This window comes from Trachypithecus francoisi, unplaced genomic scaffold (assembly GCF_009764315.1).
Source record: "Trachypithecus francoisi isolate TF-2019V2 unplaced genomic scaffold, Tfra_2.0 Lachesis_group5, whole genome shotgun sequence".
Taxonomy (NCBI): Eukaryota; Metazoa; Chordata; class Mammalia; order Primates; family Cercopithecidae; genus Trachypithecus; species Trachypithecus francoisi.
Genome location: NW_022681470.1, coordinates 82,853,894 through 82,872,690, shown reverse-complemented (window position 1 = coordinate 82,872,690; position 18,797 = coordinate 82,853,894). Strand labels below are relative to the sequence as shown.

The 18,797-nt window shown below is 42.1% G+C and overlaps 1 protein-coding gene across 1 annotated transcript in view; it reads right to left on the bottom strand.

Moving 5' to 3' along the window:
- The window catches only part of DNAH14 (dynein axonemal heavy chain 14), a 604,313-nt gene that overhangs the window by 3,466 nt on the left and 582,050 nt on the right, over positions 1-18,797 (bottom strand). The window contains exons 80-84 of the mRNA XM_033199195.1: positions 15,973-16,136; positions 14,712-14,908; positions 7,168-7,280; positions 5,630-5,769; positions 3,027-3,187 (exon numbers count right to left, since the gene is read on the bottom strand). Coding sequence (XP_033055086.1) covers positions 3,027-3,187; positions 5,630-5,769; positions 7,168-7,280; positions 14,712-14,908; positions 15,973-16,136 — 775 coding nt within the window. The remainder of the gene's footprint in view (positions 1-3,026; positions 3,188-5,629; positions 5,770-7,167; positions 7,281-14,711; positions 14,909-15,972; positions 16,137-18,797) is intronic.

Sequence of the window (18,797 nt, the reverse complement as noted above, 5' to 3'; positions counted from 1 at the left end):
CCAAACAGCATGAGTGTCCACCACCTCCTCCCACCCCAAATCCCAGAATGCAACTATAAAAGCACCGGAAAACAAGAAGTATAGCCAGTGGACCAGAAACTGTGAGATTCCCTAAAGACAGAAGGCAGACAGGATTAGAATAAGGAAACCACCATTAATAATATGCACAATAAAAACTAAAAACATCACCCTCTTCAAGCCCCCCCACCCCAATCCTATAGAATAATATCACATAAAATATTGATACAAAAATCTTGAAAAAATATTACAATTAAGATGATTCAACCTTAGGATCTTTTAATAAATCATATTGATAAAAGTGATAAATTATGTGATAATCTCCATAAACCCTGAAAAGCTCTCTCATCACATTTAGCTTCCATTCTTCATTTAAAAAATTCCTGATATAGGAATCATACCTTATAACAAAGTACACTCCAGATAGTTCTATGTAATCCACTATGTTAATGAGATAAAGGATAAAAATGATCTGATTATTTCAATAGAAACAGGCCCAGGCATATAGAATTATTTGATCTATGACAAAGTTGAAGTAGGGAAAGGGCTGTTTCAATGAAAAAGAAATGGTACTGAGTCAGTTGGGTACCCATATGGAACCAAAAGAACTTTGATCTCACTTCACACCATACACAACTCAATTCTACTTTTTTTTTTTTTTGAGACAGAGTCTCACTTTGTCACCCAGGCTGGAGTACAGTGGCACGATCTTGGCTTACTGCAACATCCACCTCCCAAGTTCAAGCGATACTCCTGCCTCAGCCTCCCAAGTAGCTGGGATTACACGTACACGCCACCAAACCCGGCTAATGTTTTGTATCTTTAGTAGAGATGAGGTTTCGCCATGTTGGCCAGGCTGGTCTCAAACTCCTGACCTCAGGTGATCTGCCCGCCTCGACCTCCCAAAGTGCTGGATTACAGGTGTGAGCCACCGTGCCTGGCCTTCAATTACATATAGATCATAGAAAGTGAAAGGTAAAGCAATATAGTTTCTAGAAGGTAACAGGAGAATATTTTCATGAATTTAGTTTAGGGTAGGCAAAGATTTCTTAAACAGAACATAAAAAAGCATTAACCCTAAATAAAAGATGGAGACACTGGACTTCGTCACAACAGAAAAGTTTTTGTTCATCAAAAGACACTATTAAGAAAGTGATTTGGACAGTCACATAGTGGGAGAAGATGCTTTCAACACATTCAACACATGTATCTGATAGCACATGTTCAGAATATACAAGAATTCCTATAAATCAATAAGACAAAAACAGTTCACAGTCTTGAACAGAAACTTCACAAAGGAGGAGATCCAAATATCAATAGTCATTTTAAAAGGTGCCCAACTTCATTAATCATCAAGGAAATGCAAATTAAAATCATAAAGATACATCACTGCAGCCGGGCATGGTGACTCATGCCTGTAATCCCAGCACTTTGGGAGGCTGAGGCAGGCGGATCATGAGGTCAGGGGATCGAGACTATCCTGGCTAACACGTTGAAACCCCGTCTCCACTAAAAATACAAAAAAATTAGCCGGGTTTGGTGGCAGGCACCTGTAGTACCAGCTACTCAGGAGGCTGAGGCAGGAGAATGACGTGAACCCGGGAGGCTGAGCTTGCCAGCCTGGGCAACAGAGCGAGACTCCATCTCAAAAAAAAAAAAGATATATCACCGCACGTCCACTAAAAATACCAAGTAAACGTTGGCAGGGCTTGGAGCAATCTTCTACATTACTGGTGGGCCTGTGGATTGGTACAACCACATTGAAAAACCATTTGGCAGTATCTACACCAAAGCTAAACATATGGCTATGTATGACCCTCAATTTATTTAATCATGAGCTCTATAACAACATTTGTATCAATGACAGACCACATATACCAAGCTGGTCCTGTAAGATTATGATGGAGCTGAAAAATTCCTATTGCCTAGTGATGATGTAGAGCAATGCATCTGTGAATTTCCATGTGTAGAAGTGTTTGGGTACACAAATTACTTACCATTGTGTTACACTGCCTGCAGTGTTCAATACAGTAACATGCTGTACAGATCTGTAGCCTGGCAGCAACAGGCTATCCAATCTAGCCTAGGTAAGTAGTAGGCTATGCCATGTAGGTCTGTGGAAATACACTCTTAACAATGCATTTCTCAGAACATATCCCCATCGTTAAGTGGTACATGATTGTATTTATTTATTTATTATTATTTTTTCAATTCTTTTGGTTATAGCCAACCTACTGGGTGTAAAATGGTATTTCATTATTATTTTGATTTGCATTTCTCTCACTAAAAATATTGAGCATCCTTTCACATTCTTTTTTTTTTTTTTTTAAATCTTTAAACCAACCTCTCCCAACCCTGTCCCCACTTCCTCTCCAGCATTAGTCCTGGAGCAGAAAAATAGATTTCCAGAACAAACTGGAATTTAGAAAATGACAACTGTGGCCCTTCAAATCAGTGGGGACAGTGGCGTGAGTTGGCAGGGCTGGGGTGTGTGGTGCATCTGGCTCACTGGTGCTGTGTACTCTGCTCCAACCCAAGCCGCCTCCATGGGTCCCACTTGCTGCACTGCTGAGGGCCGGGTAGGTGCAGGTTTCCAGTTGGCACCTGGCTGAGCTCTGGAATAAGCCAGTTGGTGGGGGCAGGCATTTCAGCCAAGAGCAGCTAGGACAGGTTTGCCCCCTGATTTAAAATATCACCTTTTAATCCTGACCTCAGCAGCATTCTGTCTTCATTTATAATAGGGGATACTTAGAAAGTCTGTTGATTATATTGAATTAAATCTTTTATTCATGATTTATAATCTTTTTTTTCCCCCCCTCCTCAAGGAAGAGAGTGGGAGACAAGAAGTCTGAGGGCATTTGGACTTGAAGCAGGGCTGTACCTTTTCGATCTGCCTCTCTTATGCCTGGAACATGGAAGTGCTGAATAAAGGTTTGTAGAGGGCATAATTGATTGAATAAATGAATGAATGAATGATTACCCTTTCTAATCTTTGAATAGTCCAGTACCTTAAATGCTCTCCTGACTATGTTGAGTTTCTTTGGCATAAATACGGAGAACTTCTCATCCTTGTCAGTGGTGTCGGAAATCACATGGTGGGTGAAGGTCAGGGCATCCACAGAGATTCCTCGGGACCTCCCATAGTCTTGAAGCACAGCAGCAAGAAAGGCTTTGGAGAAGAACACACACCATCAAGTTCCTTGTGAGTCTCAGGGCCTCCTGCTGGGGTTAGCAACAATGATGTCTCATGGTGAAGGAAGGGAAGAGTGGAGGAAAAAGAGAGAACAAAAGAGATGGGCTGGGCAGGAGCAGAGGGCCAATTCACCCACACTCTTAGGCCTTGGTGACTTTGGTCTGGCCAGCTGCAGGAGCCTCCTGGTGAATGGGGGCTGTTTTTCAAGGCCAGCACCCCTTCTGTATTCATTGTGGGGATAGATAGGCTGTAAATTCTGAGACCCTCTCCATTTCTGAGCCAGTCTTGGCTGATGATCATACCTCCTCCTCTCAGCAGCAAAGATGGGAACCGGGGCAACTACAAGACCAAGTGTGTCAGAGTCTTCCTCAAGAAATGACATACGGACACTGGGAAAAGGGAGGTTCTGTTGCCTCTAGGGTTGCTGAGGTGCTTGTGGCCATGATTCCCCCTGGGTGCATGGAGAAAGACTACCTGCAGTAGGAAAAAAATGAGAACATCTCGAACTCACCATGCCTGTCACTACAATCACCATCAGCCTGCTCCTCTCCCTGTGCTCTGTATTTCAGTGAAGGACGGCAGCAGCCACCCAGCTTTCCAAGCCAGAGACTTGGGAGTCATACTTAACCTCCTTCTCCCCCTACCCCTGTCCTTCCAAACACAGAGTCCAGTTGGTTCCGCTTCCTAAATGCCCCCTACTCCCTGCTTCTGCTCACTGCCACTACCCTACTCTGATCACCACCAGCTCTTGCCTGGAGAATAAAGCAGACTCCTTTATTTATTTATTTTTTGACGAGACAGGGTCTTGCACTGTTGCCCAGGCTGGAGTACAGTGGCGCGATCATGGCTCACTGCAGCCTCGACCTCCTGGGCTCAAGCAATCCTCCTGTCTCAGCCTCCTGAGTAGCTGGGATTACAGGTGTGCACCACCACGCCTGGCTAATTTGCAGACTCCTTAAATGACCAGGACCCAGTCTTGTTCTTCTCCAATGTACCCCTGCCCTTCTTCCTTCCTGTAGCTGCTGGATCATAACCTCTCTGGCCTGAAACACTTCAGGCCATCCTGTGGATGGACTCAGCTCTCTCAGTGTGTCTTACACAGCCCCGGGGGCCAGCCGTGCCCAACTTTGCAGCTGCACTATTCTCCCTTTTGTGGTCTTTTATTTTGGCCATAATGAACATTTGGTTTCTTCTAGTGCAAATGGTGTTTTCTCTAGTAAGAATGCTGTCCCCGCTTAGTCCAGTCATTGAAACACTCAACTTTTTAAGTCAGGCTGAGTTCAAATCTTGACTCAGTCACCTATTAGTTTCCCCCTGTCCCCTCCAAAATCATTCCACTCAGTAGTGGAGTGACCTTGGATGAGACTCTCAACTTTTTGCTAGTGATATGACGGGGCAAATTTCTTAACTTCTCTGTGCTAAGGTTTTCTCTCTGAAAACAGGGATAGTTACAGTAACAACCTCATAAGATTGCCATGGGAATTAAATGTCTTATCCCTTTTATATAAAATCCTCAGAACAGTGCATGGCACCCAGTAAATACCATGTAAGCTCCACGAGTTATTCTCTTCTTCCTCTGTTCGCACCTGGATAATACTTAATTGGTAGCAAGCTTCAAGACTCATCCTAGACGTTATTTCCTTAGTAGGCTTCTCTGGTTCTTAGTGAAGGTTCCCCTGTTTTATGCTCCACAAGTACTGATCCATTCATATATTCTATTCAGAACGCCATTCATTCATTCTTCAAATATTTATTGAGAGCTTTGTGTGTGTGTGTGTGCTGGGGCCTGTATCAGGTGCTAGGGACACCACAGAAGTGAAAACAGACCTGGTTCTTGCCTTCATGGAGCTCACAGCCCAGTGTCACCCCTTTACAACTCTCTTTCCATCCCCCAACCACACATCGTTGGAATGCACTCCGGTTCATGTCTACCTTCCCTGCTGACATCCCTGCCTTCCCTGCTGATGTTTGTGCTGAGCAGGTAGGGCCTAGGCCCCAGCAAACATTCAGTCATCAAGTCTTGTTACAGAAATAAATGAATGAATGGCTGAAGCTCAGAGTCAATCTTGTGAAGCTGCCCATCTCCACCCCTTTGTCGCGGCCTTTGGAGGGGCTGGGTGCTAGTGTTGACCTTTGACATCACAGAAGCAATGGCCAAGAGATGAGACAGTGACCTGTCAAGGCGCAGGTGAAATCTGATAGGGGTGGGTGGATTTGGCATGTGAGGAGGTTGGGGTGAGGGAAGGAAGTGAGTGGGGAGGGAGAAGAGACTGCTCTAGTCCACACTAGAGACCCAGACACCTGTGGAGGCACAGGTGTTGTCATCCTAAAGGGGAGGAGGAAAGGGTGAGTGACAGAGGGGCTGAGTGCAGACTTGCCTGGGCCAGGTCTGGAGCTGACCTTGGTTCTAATGCTCACCTTGTGGAAAGAAGAAAGCTGGCAGCCAGTATCTTGAAGGAAACCCCTCAAGGAAATTGTTCTCTGACTCCTCAGGGTGTTTGCATTTTTGGCTAGATGATGGAATAGACTGCTTCCAAATTGTGACAAATCTCATATACCTGGTGGAAGGCAGACCACAGGTTGAGGGGTTAAGGTCATAATAATTGCACAGCTTTGGGTGATGTGGGCCATTTCCTCCAGTCCCTCCCCTCCCAGGGAGGGACTTTTAATTTTCATTTCAACTCCCCCAATGCAGGACTTTTATCAGGTCCTTGAATGGAAGCCAGCTATGGTTTTAAGCTCATAAGGGAAAAGGGGGACCACAAAGGCCACAGATTTCGGTAACAAGAGATATCATTATTATAGTGGGAATCCTGCCTGTGCCTTGCGGAATCTCGTTTGTTGTTTTTGAGGCACAGACTTCTCCCAAAGGATATAAAGAAATGTGGGTCAGATGTCTGCAGTGCTGCTGCTACACTTATAGTTAAACGGTATAGGAGGCAGCCTGGCACAGACTTTGGAACCAGTTCTGGGTTTGAATCTCAATACTTGCATGTTCTAGTTGTGAAACCTTGGGCATTTCATGTCCTTGGACTCAGTTTCCTCATCTCTAAAATGAGGATGATGATAATGATAGCACCTACTTCACATCACAGGGCTGCTGTGAGAACTGAGTGGGCCGCTGTGAGTAAAGCTCCTAGAGAAATGCTCCATATCCTGTGAGGCACTTGCTAGATGTCGCTACTCTAATGCTTCTCCAGCTATTTTTATTGTAACTAAAAACACATTTAAAAATTACATGTGGCCGGGCGTGGTGGCTCATGCCCGTAATCCCTGCACTTTGGGAGGCCAAGGCAGACGGATCACTTGAGGTCAGGAGTTCAAAACTCCACTACTGAGTGGAATGATTTTGGAGGGGACGGGGGGAAACTAATAGGTGACTGAGTCAAGATTTGAACTCAGCCTGACTTAAAAAGTTGAGTGTTTCAATGACTGGACTAAGCGGTTGACCAGCCTGGCCAACATGGTGAAACCTCATCACTACTAAAAATACAAAAAATGAGCTGGGCATGGTGGCAGGTGCCTGTAATCCCAGCTACTAGGGAGGCTGAGGTAGAAGAATCGTTTGAACCCAGGAGGTGGAGGTTGTAGTGAGCTGAGATTGTGCCACTGCACTCCAGCCTGGGTGATAGAGCGAGACTCTTGTCTCAAAAAAAAAAAAAAGAAAAAAAAAATTACATGTAACTAATTATTTCCTTTCACATTTCACCCTGTGCATTTCTTAGGAAAGAGAAATGTACTATGTTGTAGTCATAACTCTGTCTCTTGGAGTGGAGGGAGTTTACTCAAGACTCAACATTATTAGGTCCCCACTTTCTCAGCTCAAACAGAAGAATCCCGCCCTTGCTTAATTCACATGTAACTGTGACAACCCAAGGAGATCAGGCATGGGAAATGATGTCATAAACCCTTGGGCTTTAAGCAAAAATGAGGAAGAAAGCAGCTTTCATCCATACCGACGCTGTATTGCAGTATAAGCCACTTTGGCCCAAGTATTGAAGAAATTCAGTCGCTGGATGAGATCATCAATCCAGGAACTCAGTGGCTTACATGATCTGTAGGCGTGTTTCTGTTGGGATGTAAAGACAGTCACATCATTTTGTTTCCTTGTCTTTGGGGTCATTAGGAACATTTCTGCAAACCTTGGTAATAGACTCAAGTGCCAGGCAGAAATAACTTGGCAGGAGAATGTCATTTTCCAACTGAAAGCACATAATGAAAAGTCTAAACCTTATTACCAGGGCAAAACATTATCTTAACAGTGTTTTGGATAAAACGCTTGGAAGCTTCCATCCTGGCTGAAGGCTTTTATCACTCTTCTCAAATCTTTTCATTTTCTCACCTTCTTTCCTCCTCTCTGGGGAGATTACCTTCACATGCTATTAGGTATGAGCAATTTCAGCTTCCTGGCCTTCCCCTATACAAAGTTCTATAAATCCCACCCACTGTCTACTCCCTTACCTACCTTTGCCTTACAGTTCTGAGCCTAGCTGCCTCTGCCCTTACCCTTGTGGATTCAGCTTTCCATTCTCTAGCGCTGTTTATTAACGCTCCCTTCCATCTTAACTACATAAACCACCCAACACTCAATCCTACCTGTTTGTTGCAAGCGGGGAGGAGGAGACCCTTGCAGCCCTCTAGCTTATTTCTCCTTTTGTTTACTGTCCCCTCTTCTGGAGTCTTCATTAGAAATCACAGGCCGGGCGCGGTGGCTCAAGCCTGTAATCCCAGCACTTTGGGAGGCCGAGACGGGCGGATCACGAGGTCAGGAGATCGAGACCATCCTGGCTAACACGGTGAAACCCCGTCTCTACTAAAAAAAAAAATACAAAAAACTAGCCGGGCGAGGTGGCGGGCGCCTGTAGTCCCAGCTACTCCGGAGGCTGAGGCAGGAGAATGGCGTAAACCCGGGAGGCGGAGCTTGCAGTGAGCTGAGATCCGGCCACTGCACTCCAGCCCGGGCTAGAGCGAGACTCCGTCTCAAAAAAAAAAAAAAAAGAAATCACAAGCAACCTTCTATTTTCCATATTCAAGCCTCACTCCCCGCACTGTTTCCTCTGCAGCTTTTGACGGACCTCATTGCTTCCTCCTGCTCTCTCCCCTAGGCTTCTGTGACTAGACTCCATCCTGGCTTTCTCTTGAATTCTCCAACTACTTCTTTTTAGGTCTCATTCATTGGCACCTCTTCTTCCCTCCCTCCAGGCTGGTGTTGCCTGGAATCCTTTCAGCCCTCTTCTTTTGCTACTTTATATTCCCTCTCCCAGATTGAATCCATGGCTCTGTCTAGGTTGGCGACACCAAGCGCTCGCTTTGCAGCCCGTGCTCTTGTCCCATTGCTTTTCTTATTTATTTATTTATTTTTTATTTATTTATTTATTTTTTTTTTGAGGCGGAGTCTCGCTCTGTCGCCCGGACTGGAGTGCAGTGGCCGGATCTCAGCTCACTGCAAGCTCCGTCTCCCAGGTTTACGCCATTCTCCTGCCTCAGCCTCCCGAGTAGCTGGGACTACAGGCGCCCGCCACCTCGCCCGGCTAGTTTTTGTATTTTTAGTAGAGACGGGGTTTCACCGTGTTCGCCAGGATGGTCTCGATCTCCTGACCTCGTGATCCGCCCGTCTCGGCCTCCCAAAGTGCTGGGATTACAGGCTTGAGCCACCGCGCCCGGCCTATTTATTTATTATTATACTTTAAGTTCTAGGGTACATGTGCACAATGTGCAGGTTTGTTACATATGTATACATGTGCCATGTTGGTGTGCTGTACCCGTTAACTCGTCATTTACATTAGTTATGTTTCCTAATGCTATCCCTCCTCCCTCCCCCCACCCCACGACAGGCCACAGTGTGTGATGTTCCCCACTCTGTGTCCAAGTGTTCTCATTGCTCAATTCCTGCCTGTGAACATGCGGTGTTTGGTTTTCTGTCCTTGCAATAGTTTGCTCAGAATGATGGTTTCCAGCTTCATCCATGTCTCTACAAAGGACATGAACTCATCATTTTTTTATGGCTGCATAGTATTCCATGGTGAATACGTGCCACATTTTTTAATTCAGTCTATCACTGATGGACATTTGGGTTGGTTCCAAGACTTTGCTATTGTGAATAGTGCCACAATAAACATACGTGTGCATGTGTCTTTGTATTACAGCAGCGTGCTTTATAATCCTTTGGGTATATGCCCAGTAATGGGATGGCTGGGTCATATGGTATTTCTAGTTCTAGATCCTTGAGGAATCGCCACACTATCTTCCACAATGGTTGAACTAGTTTACAGTCCCACCAACAGTGTAAAAGTGTTCCTATTTCTCCACATCCTCTCCAGCACCTGCTGTTTCCTGACTTTTTAATGATTGCCATTCTAACTGGTGTGAGATGGTATCTCATTGTGGTTTTGATTTGCATTTCTCTGATGGCGAGTGATGATGAGCATTTTCTCATGTGTCTGTTGGCTGCATAAATGTCTTCTTTTGAGAAGCGTCTGTTCATATCCTTTGTCCACTGTTTGATGGGGTTTTTGATTTTTTCTTGTAAATTTGTTTAAGTTCTTTGTAGATTCTGGATATTAGCCCTTTGTCAGATGGGTAGATTGTAAAAATTTTCTCCCATTCTGTAGGTTGCCTGTTCATTCTGATGGTAGTTTCTTTTGCTGTGCAGAAGCTCTTTAGTTTAATTAGATCCCATTTGTCAATTTTGGGTTTTGTTGCCATTGCGTTTGGTGTTTCAGTCATGAAGTCCTTGCCCATGCCTATGTCCTGAATGGTATTGCCTAGGTTTTCTTCTAGGGTTTTTACAGTTTTAGATCTAACATTTAAGTCTTTAATCCATCTTGAATTAATTTTTATTAATGTGTAAGGTGTAAGGAAGTGATCCAGTTTCAGCTTTCTACTTATGGCTAGCCAGTTTTCCCAGCACCATTTATTAAATAGGGAATCCTTTCCCCATTTCTTGTTTTCATCAGGTTTGTCAAAGATCAGATGGTTGTGGATGTGTGGTATTATTTCTGGGGGCTCTGTTCTGTTCCATTGGTCTATATCTCTGTTTTGGTTCCCGTACCATGGTGTTTTGGTTACTGTAGCCTTGTAGTATACTTTGAAGTTAGGTAGCATGATGCTTCCAGCTTTGTTCTTTTGGCTTAGGATTGTCTTGGCAATGCAGGTTCTTTTTTGGTTCCATATGAACTTTAAAGTAGTTTTTTCCAATTCTGTGAAGAAAGTCACTGGTAGCTTGATGGGGATGGCATTGAATCTATAAATTACCTTGGGCAGTATGGCCATTTTCACAATATTGATTCTTTCTATCCATGAGCATGGAATGTTCTTCCATTTGTGTCCTCTTTTATTTCATTGAGCAGTGGTTTGTAGTTCTCCTTGAAGAGGTCCTTCACATCCCTTGTAAGTTGGATTCCTAGGTATTTTATTCTCTTTGAAGCAATTGTGAATGGGAGTTCACTCATGATTTGGCTCTCTGTTACTGGTGTATAAGAATGCTTGTGATTTTTGCACATTGATTTTGTATCCTGAGACTTTGCTGAAGTTGCTTACGAGCTTAAGAAAATTTTGGGCTGAGATGATGGGGTTTTCTAAATATACAATTGTGTCATCTGCAAACAGGGACAATTTGACTTGCTCTTTTCCTAACTGAATACCCTTTCTTTCTCTTGCTTGATTGCCCTGGCCAGAACTTCCAAGACTATGTTGAATAGGAGTGGTGAGAGAGGGCATCCCTGTCTTGTGCCAGTTTTCCAAGCGAATGGTTCCAGTTTTTGCCCATTCAGTATGATATTGGCTGTGGGTTTGTCATAAATAGCTCTTATGATTTTGAGATACGTCCCATCAATACTGAATTTATTGAGAGTTTTTAGCATGAAGGGCTATTGAATTTTGTTGAAGGACTTTTCTGCATCTATTGAGATAACCATGTAGTTTTTGTCTTTGGTTCTGTTTACATGATGGATTACATTTATTGATTTGTGTATGTTGAACCAGTCTTGCATCCCAGGGATGAAGCCAACTTGATCATGGTAGGTAAGCTTTTTGATGTGCTACTGGATTCGGTTTGCCAGTATTTTACTGAGGATTTTTGCATCGATGTTCATCAGGGATATTGGTCTAAAATTCTCTTTTTTCGTTGTTTCTCTGCCAGGCTTCAGTATTAGGATGATGTTGGCCTCATAAAATGAATTAGGGAGCATTCCCTCTTTTTCTATTGATTGGAATAGTTTCAGAAGGAATGGTACCAGCTCCTCTTTGTACCTCTGGTAGGATTCGGCTGTGAATCTGTCTGGTCCTGGACTTCTTTTGGTTGGAAGGCTATTAATTATTGACTCAATTTCAGAACCAGTTATTGGTCTATTCAGGGATTCAACTTCTTCTTGGTTTAGTCTTGGGAGGGTATATGTGTCCAGGAATGTATCCACTTCTTCTAGATTTTCTAGTTTATTTGCATAGAGGTGTTTATAGTATTCTCTGATGGTAGTTTGTATTTCTGTGGGATCAGTGGTGATGTCCCCTTTATTATTTTTTATTGTGTGTATTTGATTCTTCTCTCTTTTCTTCTTTATTAGTCTTGCTAGTAGTCTACCGATTTTGTTGATCTTTTCAAAAAACCAGCTCCTGGATTCACTGATTTTTTTGAAGGGCTTTTTGTGTCTCTATCTCCTTCAGTTCTGCTCTGATCTTAGTTCCCACACAATAGTAATGGGAGACTTTAACACTCCACTGTCAACATTAGACAGATCAATGAGACAGAAAGTTAACAAGGATACCCAGGAGTTGACCTCAGCGCTGCACCAAGCAGACCTAATAGACATCTACAGAACTCTCCACCCCAAATCAACAGAATATACTTTCTTCTTGGCACCACATTGCACTTACTCCAAAATTGACCACATAGTTGGAAGTAAAGCACTCCTCAGCAAATGTAAAAGAACAGAAATTATAACAAACTGTCTCTCAGACCACAGTGCAACCAAACTAGAACTCAGGATTAAGAAACTCACTCAAAACAGCTCAACTACATGGAAACTGAACAACCTGCTCCTGAATGACTACTAGGTACATAACGAAATGAAGGCAGAAATAAAGATGTTCTTCGAAACCAATGAGAACAAAGACACAACATACAAGAATCTCTGGGACACATTTAAAGCAGTGTGTAGAGGGAAATTTATAGCACTAAATGTCCACAAGAGAAAGCAGGAAAGATCTAAAATTGGCACCCTAACATCACAATTAAAAGAACTAGAGTAGCAAGAGCAAACACATTCAAAAGCTAGCAGAAGGCAAGAAATAACTAAGATCAGTCCCGTTGCTTTTCAATAGCTCCACTTGAGAGCCCCTCTAGCTCCTCACACTTTCCATGTCCAAAATAGGATTTCTTCATCTTTTCCTCACACAGCACGTCTTTCTGCTCACCCTGTCTCTGAATGCACTAGTTCCTACCCATTTGCCCAAGCCGGACATTTCTACCTGACTCATCTTACCTCTTGTCACTCTGTCAAGTGAGCAATGGTCTCAGCCACATGTGACTGTACCTAGAGTGTACAAACTCAGCCGTGTTCTTTCAGCCTTACTTTGCATTTGTAGAGTCCTAGCTGTTTCACCATGGGGCTTGCTAAGAATGTAATAAGGCCTCTCTGCTTTTTAGTTTCCATATCTGTAAAATAAGGTCATTGGAGTGGGGATTCCCTAAGAGCCTTTTAAGCTCTGAAGTCCTATGATTTTGGATGTGTCTCTACATCTCAATTTTTCATCACAGCTTATATTCAGTTTTAAAGAATTATAATTGTTATTGTTTCCTCTTGTCTGTCTTCATGTTTTCTCATAGGTTTTTAAATAACTTCATTGAGATGTAACTCATATGCCATACAACTTACTTATTTAAAGGGTACAACAGTGTACAAGTTAATGGTTTTTCTTATAGTCACTGAGTTGTGCAACTACCACTGTAGTTAATTGTAGAACGTTTTCATGACTCCAAAAGAAAACCCTCTCAGCATCCATTCTCCAATTCTCTGTCACCCGCAAACTGAGGCAACCAATAATCTACTTTCTGTCACTATGGATTTGTCTATTATGGACATTTCCTGTAAATGAAATCATATCGTATGTGGTTTTTTGTGATGGTCTTCTTACACTTAGCACAGAAGAGCTACTGTTTTATCCATATGGTAGCCTGTGTCAGTACTTCATTCGTTTTGCTGGCTGAATAATATTTCATTACAGGGACATATCATATTTTATCCATTCATCAGACAATGAACATTTGAATTGTTTTCACCTTTTGGGTATTATAAATAACGCTGCCATGAACATTCATGTGCAAGTTTTTGTGTGGACTTTATTTATTTATTTATTTATTTATTTTTTGAGATGGAGTCTCCCTCTGTTGCCCAGGCTGGAGTGCAATGGCATGATCTTGGTTCACTCCAACCTCTGCCTTCTGGGTTCAAGCAATTCTCCTCCCTTAGCCTCACAAGTAGCTGAGATTACAGGCACCCACTACCATGCCTGGCCATTTATTATTATTATTATTATTTTTAGTAGAGACGGGTTTCACCATGTTGGCCAGGCTGGTCTCGAACTCCTGACCTCAGGTGATTCACCACCTTGGCCTTCCAGAGTGCTGGGATTACAAGCATGAGGTCCCATGCCCAATCCGGATTTATATTTTAATTTCTCTTGAGTATATTCCTAGGAGTGAAATTGCTGGGCTAAATGATAACTCTGTTTAACTTTTTGAGGAACTACTGGACTATTTCCAAAGTAGATGCACCATTTTTCATTCCCATGAGTGATGCATGAGGGTTCCAATTTCTCCCAATGCTTGTTTTTGTGTATTTTTAATTATCTCCATCTTAGTAGGTGTGAAGTCGTATCTCATTGCGGCTTTGATTTGCATTCCCCCAAAAGCAAATGATGTTGAACATCTTTTCACATGTCTACACAGGTTTTTAATCTGGTATAGGATTCAGGGTTCTGGAAAAGGCCATTGCTAATCCTAAGGGGAGAAGTTCATTTCTGGAGAAATAGTGTTTGTGTCCAACATCAAGCTTGTTAATTTCCTACTCTGTGCTGCCAGATCTTCTATGGCTTATAATTTCTGGTCTAATAAATTTTGTGTTTTTACAATTTGGTCTTCTGTTTAAGACCACGACCCAGTAATTTCTTCATCATTTTGTTCAGCTTTGTTTCTATTTTAAAAGCAATGAAACCTAACACTTATAATAATACCAAGAGTACATCTACTTCGACATGAACTGCCATGATACATAGTTCACACACACAGAGAATGAGAACTACATGACGGTGCCGCCTGTGGCTAACGGTGACTGTTAAGAGGCATTCCAACTTCAGAGATGTGAAAATATGAAAAAGTACGTCAGCATCTTTTAAGAGTTACATATTTCATCACACAGATGCACCATTTAACTTCACCATTCCCTTGAGCTTGGACATTTATTTCAAGCAAGCAAGAAAATAGGAAATAATAATAATTGCTTACCTGCCACAATTTAGGCACTCTCATATTAAGAAAAGAGTTAAGTATTTCCTCCAATTCTTGGGTGAGGATGATCTCTCCTTTTATAGCAAGTTGAAGATCTTTTAAGGATTTATGTATGACAAATAATAACTTATCAAATCGTTTAATTTCTTGCTTCAAAAAGGTTAGTAAGACACAATGGATAAGGCGGTCGTGATCTGGATTTTAAAAAGAGATAAAATTTTGATATTTTATAGATTAAAAAGAGGCTTTACATGGAGAGACTTAGGCTTTGAAAGTTAAGGGAATTTCATGTATCTTGACCAGGGGTTGATAAATGTTTTCTGTAGAAGGTCAGATAGCAAACATTTTAGGGTATGGGGACCACATCACCTCTGAAAGCTACTCGACTCTCCCCTTGCGGTGTGAGTGCGGCCACACTATATACTGGTATAGCCACACTATCTACTATGTGTGGATGCATAGACAATATGTCATAAGTGTGGCTGTGTTCCAATAAGTTTTATTTATGGGCACTCAAATTTGAATTTCACATAACATTTATGTGTCACAAACTATATTTCTTCTTTTGATTTTTTTCAGCCATTAAAAAAATGCAAAAGCCATTTTAGTTCACAGGCTGTACAAAAACAAATGCTGGGCTGGACTTGGCCTGTGAGTCCTAATTTGCCGACCTTTGATTGAGACTCAACAATAATACTGTTTTGATAGACTATTGCTCAATATTTGGTTCCCAAATAAACTTCTGCAAAGGGATAAAATATCGGTATTAAAATTTAACTGGGAAAATTATCATAGTCTAGCAATTTAGCCCCTTAGAGCTGGGTTTGGAGCCATCTCTGGGCAATGAGGCTTCCTCTGTCTTCCTGGGCCTGCCCTGATTCCCTTTAGCTTCTGAGTCAAGTGGTCTTTCAGCAGAAGGTCCATCTAAACCTCTGTTGTTCCAGAAGGCAGATAGGCAGAGAGACCAGGCACCTAAGAGCTCTTGAGAATTTCCCAAGCAGAGTTGCTGCTTTCTGGTTTGCTACACTTATTTCTTCACTTTTGATTTCAGTGCCACACGCTACCCACCCCCAAACTAAAGCATGACTTTATTCTGTGCTCTCTGTTTTTCAACTTGGAGAGAGGAGGCAGAGACTGAATTTTCCATCTTATCTCAGTCTTTTCATTTCTATGGAATTTTTGTCCTATCTTTACCTTACTCCTGATGCCAGAGTAAGTTTACCTTACTCCTGATGCCTTACTCCTGTCTCATGCTCACCTTCGAGATTTTTAGAAAGAGACTCCCAAATGGAGCTTGACATCATGCTCTTCAATGTGCTTGGAGTTCCAACAGCACTTTCTTCTTTCTCCACTGTCAGTGGCAGCCGCTTTAGCAAGTCGGATACAATTTCCATCACCAGTTCATCCTTACTCTGCTCAGGTCTGCAAAAGAAACCAAGAAAAGAATGAGACACAGAACAGGAAGGGGGAGATGGGGAGAGATTTGTTAAAGGATTCAAGATTACTGGTAGACAGGAGGGATAAGTTTAGTGTTCTATACCACTGTAGGATGACTATAGTTAACAAAAATAGATTATACATCTTCAATTAGCTAGAAGAGAATACTGAAAGTTCCCAACACAAAGGATAAATGTTTGAGATGATGGACATGTGAATTGCCCTGATCTGATCACTATACATTGTATGTATTGAAACATCACTATATACCCCAGAAATATGTACAATTATTATGTCAATTAAAAACATAAAAATTGGCTGGGCACAGTGGCTCATGCCTCTAATACCTGCATTTTGAGAGGCCGAGGCAGGCAGATCACTTGAGGTCAGGAGTTTGAGACCAGCCTGGCCAACATGGTAAAACCCTGTCTGTACTAAAAATAAAAAAAATTGCCAGGCATGGTGGGCACCTGTAGTCTGAGCTACTCAGGATGCTGAGGCGTTAAGGATCACTTGAACCCAGGAGGCGGAGGTTGCAATGAGCCGAGGTCGTGCCACTGCACTCCAGCCTGCGTGACAGAGCAAGACTCTATCTCAAAAAAAAAAAAAAAAAAAAAAAAAAAAGAAAAGGAAAGGAAAATAAAAGAAATCAAGAGAATAACAAGCTACAGATCTATCTAATGTTAGAGGGCCCTCTGCTTAAATTCCATCTGAAGATAAACGTATCTTCACAGAACCGCAAAACTATACTATTGTTTAGTTGCAGAGACTATGAAATTCATTTTACAGACGAGAAACTGTCCAATGTATTTTAGACATTTGCAAGGAAATATGTATTATAAAAGCTTTTTAAGGATTTCTTTGTAAAATAATCATCTGAATGCATCTGCAAGACAATGAAAAAGAGGAGGCAACTAAACAGAGCATGCTGAAGCAGCTGCATGGAGGATTCCACTGCTTGCCCCATTCCTGTGTTGACACGTAGGGCTTCTTAATCACACAGTCCGTGGGTGGTGACAGGGGGAGTGTGTGTTCAGGCCTAGGTGAGGCTGCAGTACTACACAAAACCACTAAACACTAGAGCTGGAAGAGCTCTTTGGAATCCTTTTAAAGATGATGAAACCAGGGCCCAGGGAAGTGGGAGGACCTCCTTAGTTAGTGGATGAGTAGGAAATGGGGCACATCTCTTTTGAGTTCCCTCTCTCTGTTGCTCTATTTACTAGCAGGGACTGATTTTTCTTTTTCTTTTCTTTTGAGACGGAGTTTTGCTCTGTCGCCCCGGCTGGAGTGCAGTGGTGCAATCTCGGCGCACAGCAATCTCCGCCTCCCGGGTTCAAGCAATTCTCTGCCTCAGCCCCCGAGTAGCTGCGATTATAGGTGCCCAGCACCACGCCGGCTAATTTTTTGTATTTTTAGTAGAGACAGGGTTTCACCATCTTGGCCAGGCTTATCTTGAACTCCTGACCTCATGATCCACCTATCTTGGCCTTGCAAAGTGCTGGGATTACAGGTGTGAGCTACCGTGCCTGGCCAGGACTAATTTTTTAACAAACACTCCAGGTTTCACAGTCAAATGAATGTCGTCCTTCAAGATAAGCAATAACCTTAAAGCTGCCACTAAGTATTTAGTCCAACAGTGCTGCTTCGGTACCAGTTTACAGAACACCTGAGGTCACATGGCTCCTTACTTTGTCATCTCACTGTTTTGACTTTAAAGTTGATTTTCTCCATTGAATTCAATCCAGGTGGCTTCAAATAATTCAAAAGGTCGAAAGGTGTCAAAAATCAAACTTACCTTCAGAGGGCAAAGATTTGCTACCACTAAGGAAATTACATTGAATATGATAGATTTTTGAATTAAGTCCCACAGACAAGTCTCTAATAAGCAAAGGCAGCAAGATTGGGATAATTATAGCCTCTCAAAGTGACCAAAGGGACATTAATAAGCATATCTAGTATGTTTATTAAAAGCATTTCCTTATAATATGTTGGTATCTTAAATATTTGTAATGTTTAAGAGAATTGGGCCTCGTAATACCTTGTGTTAGATTGGGGTCAGTCTTGTGACCCCAATTAAAAGAGATAATTGAGAAACTGATTTATGATTTTAGGTTGAAATCTCATTAGATAGATATATAATATTAGGGAATAAGAGAATTTAAGATTCACCACATTTATTTGATTATTAGATTTATAAAAGTTGCTCAAAGATTTGAGAAGGTCTGGCAGACAAATTAAAGTACATTAACTTTATAATGAATATTAATATATTTGAAAATGTTTGATTAAGTTTATAAATGGGAGCAAACATTCAAATATCTTTTAAAAGTGTTAAAATTTGTTAGACGTACAAATTGAAAAATTAGAACTTAAATACATAAGGAACTAATTGAAGTAGAATTTAGTTTCTTTACCATGTAGACTATACTTTTCTACATATCTCTTCAAAAGAATTTTTTTTTGAGACAGGGTCTCAGCCTCCCAAGTTCTGGGACTATAGGTGCTCACCACTACACTCGGCTAATTTTTGTATTATTTGTAGAGACGGGGTTTCACCGTGTTACTCAAGCTGGTCTGGAACTCCTGAGCTCAAGCATTCTTTCCACCTCAGCCTCCCAAGGTGCTGGGATTACAGGCGTGAGCTGC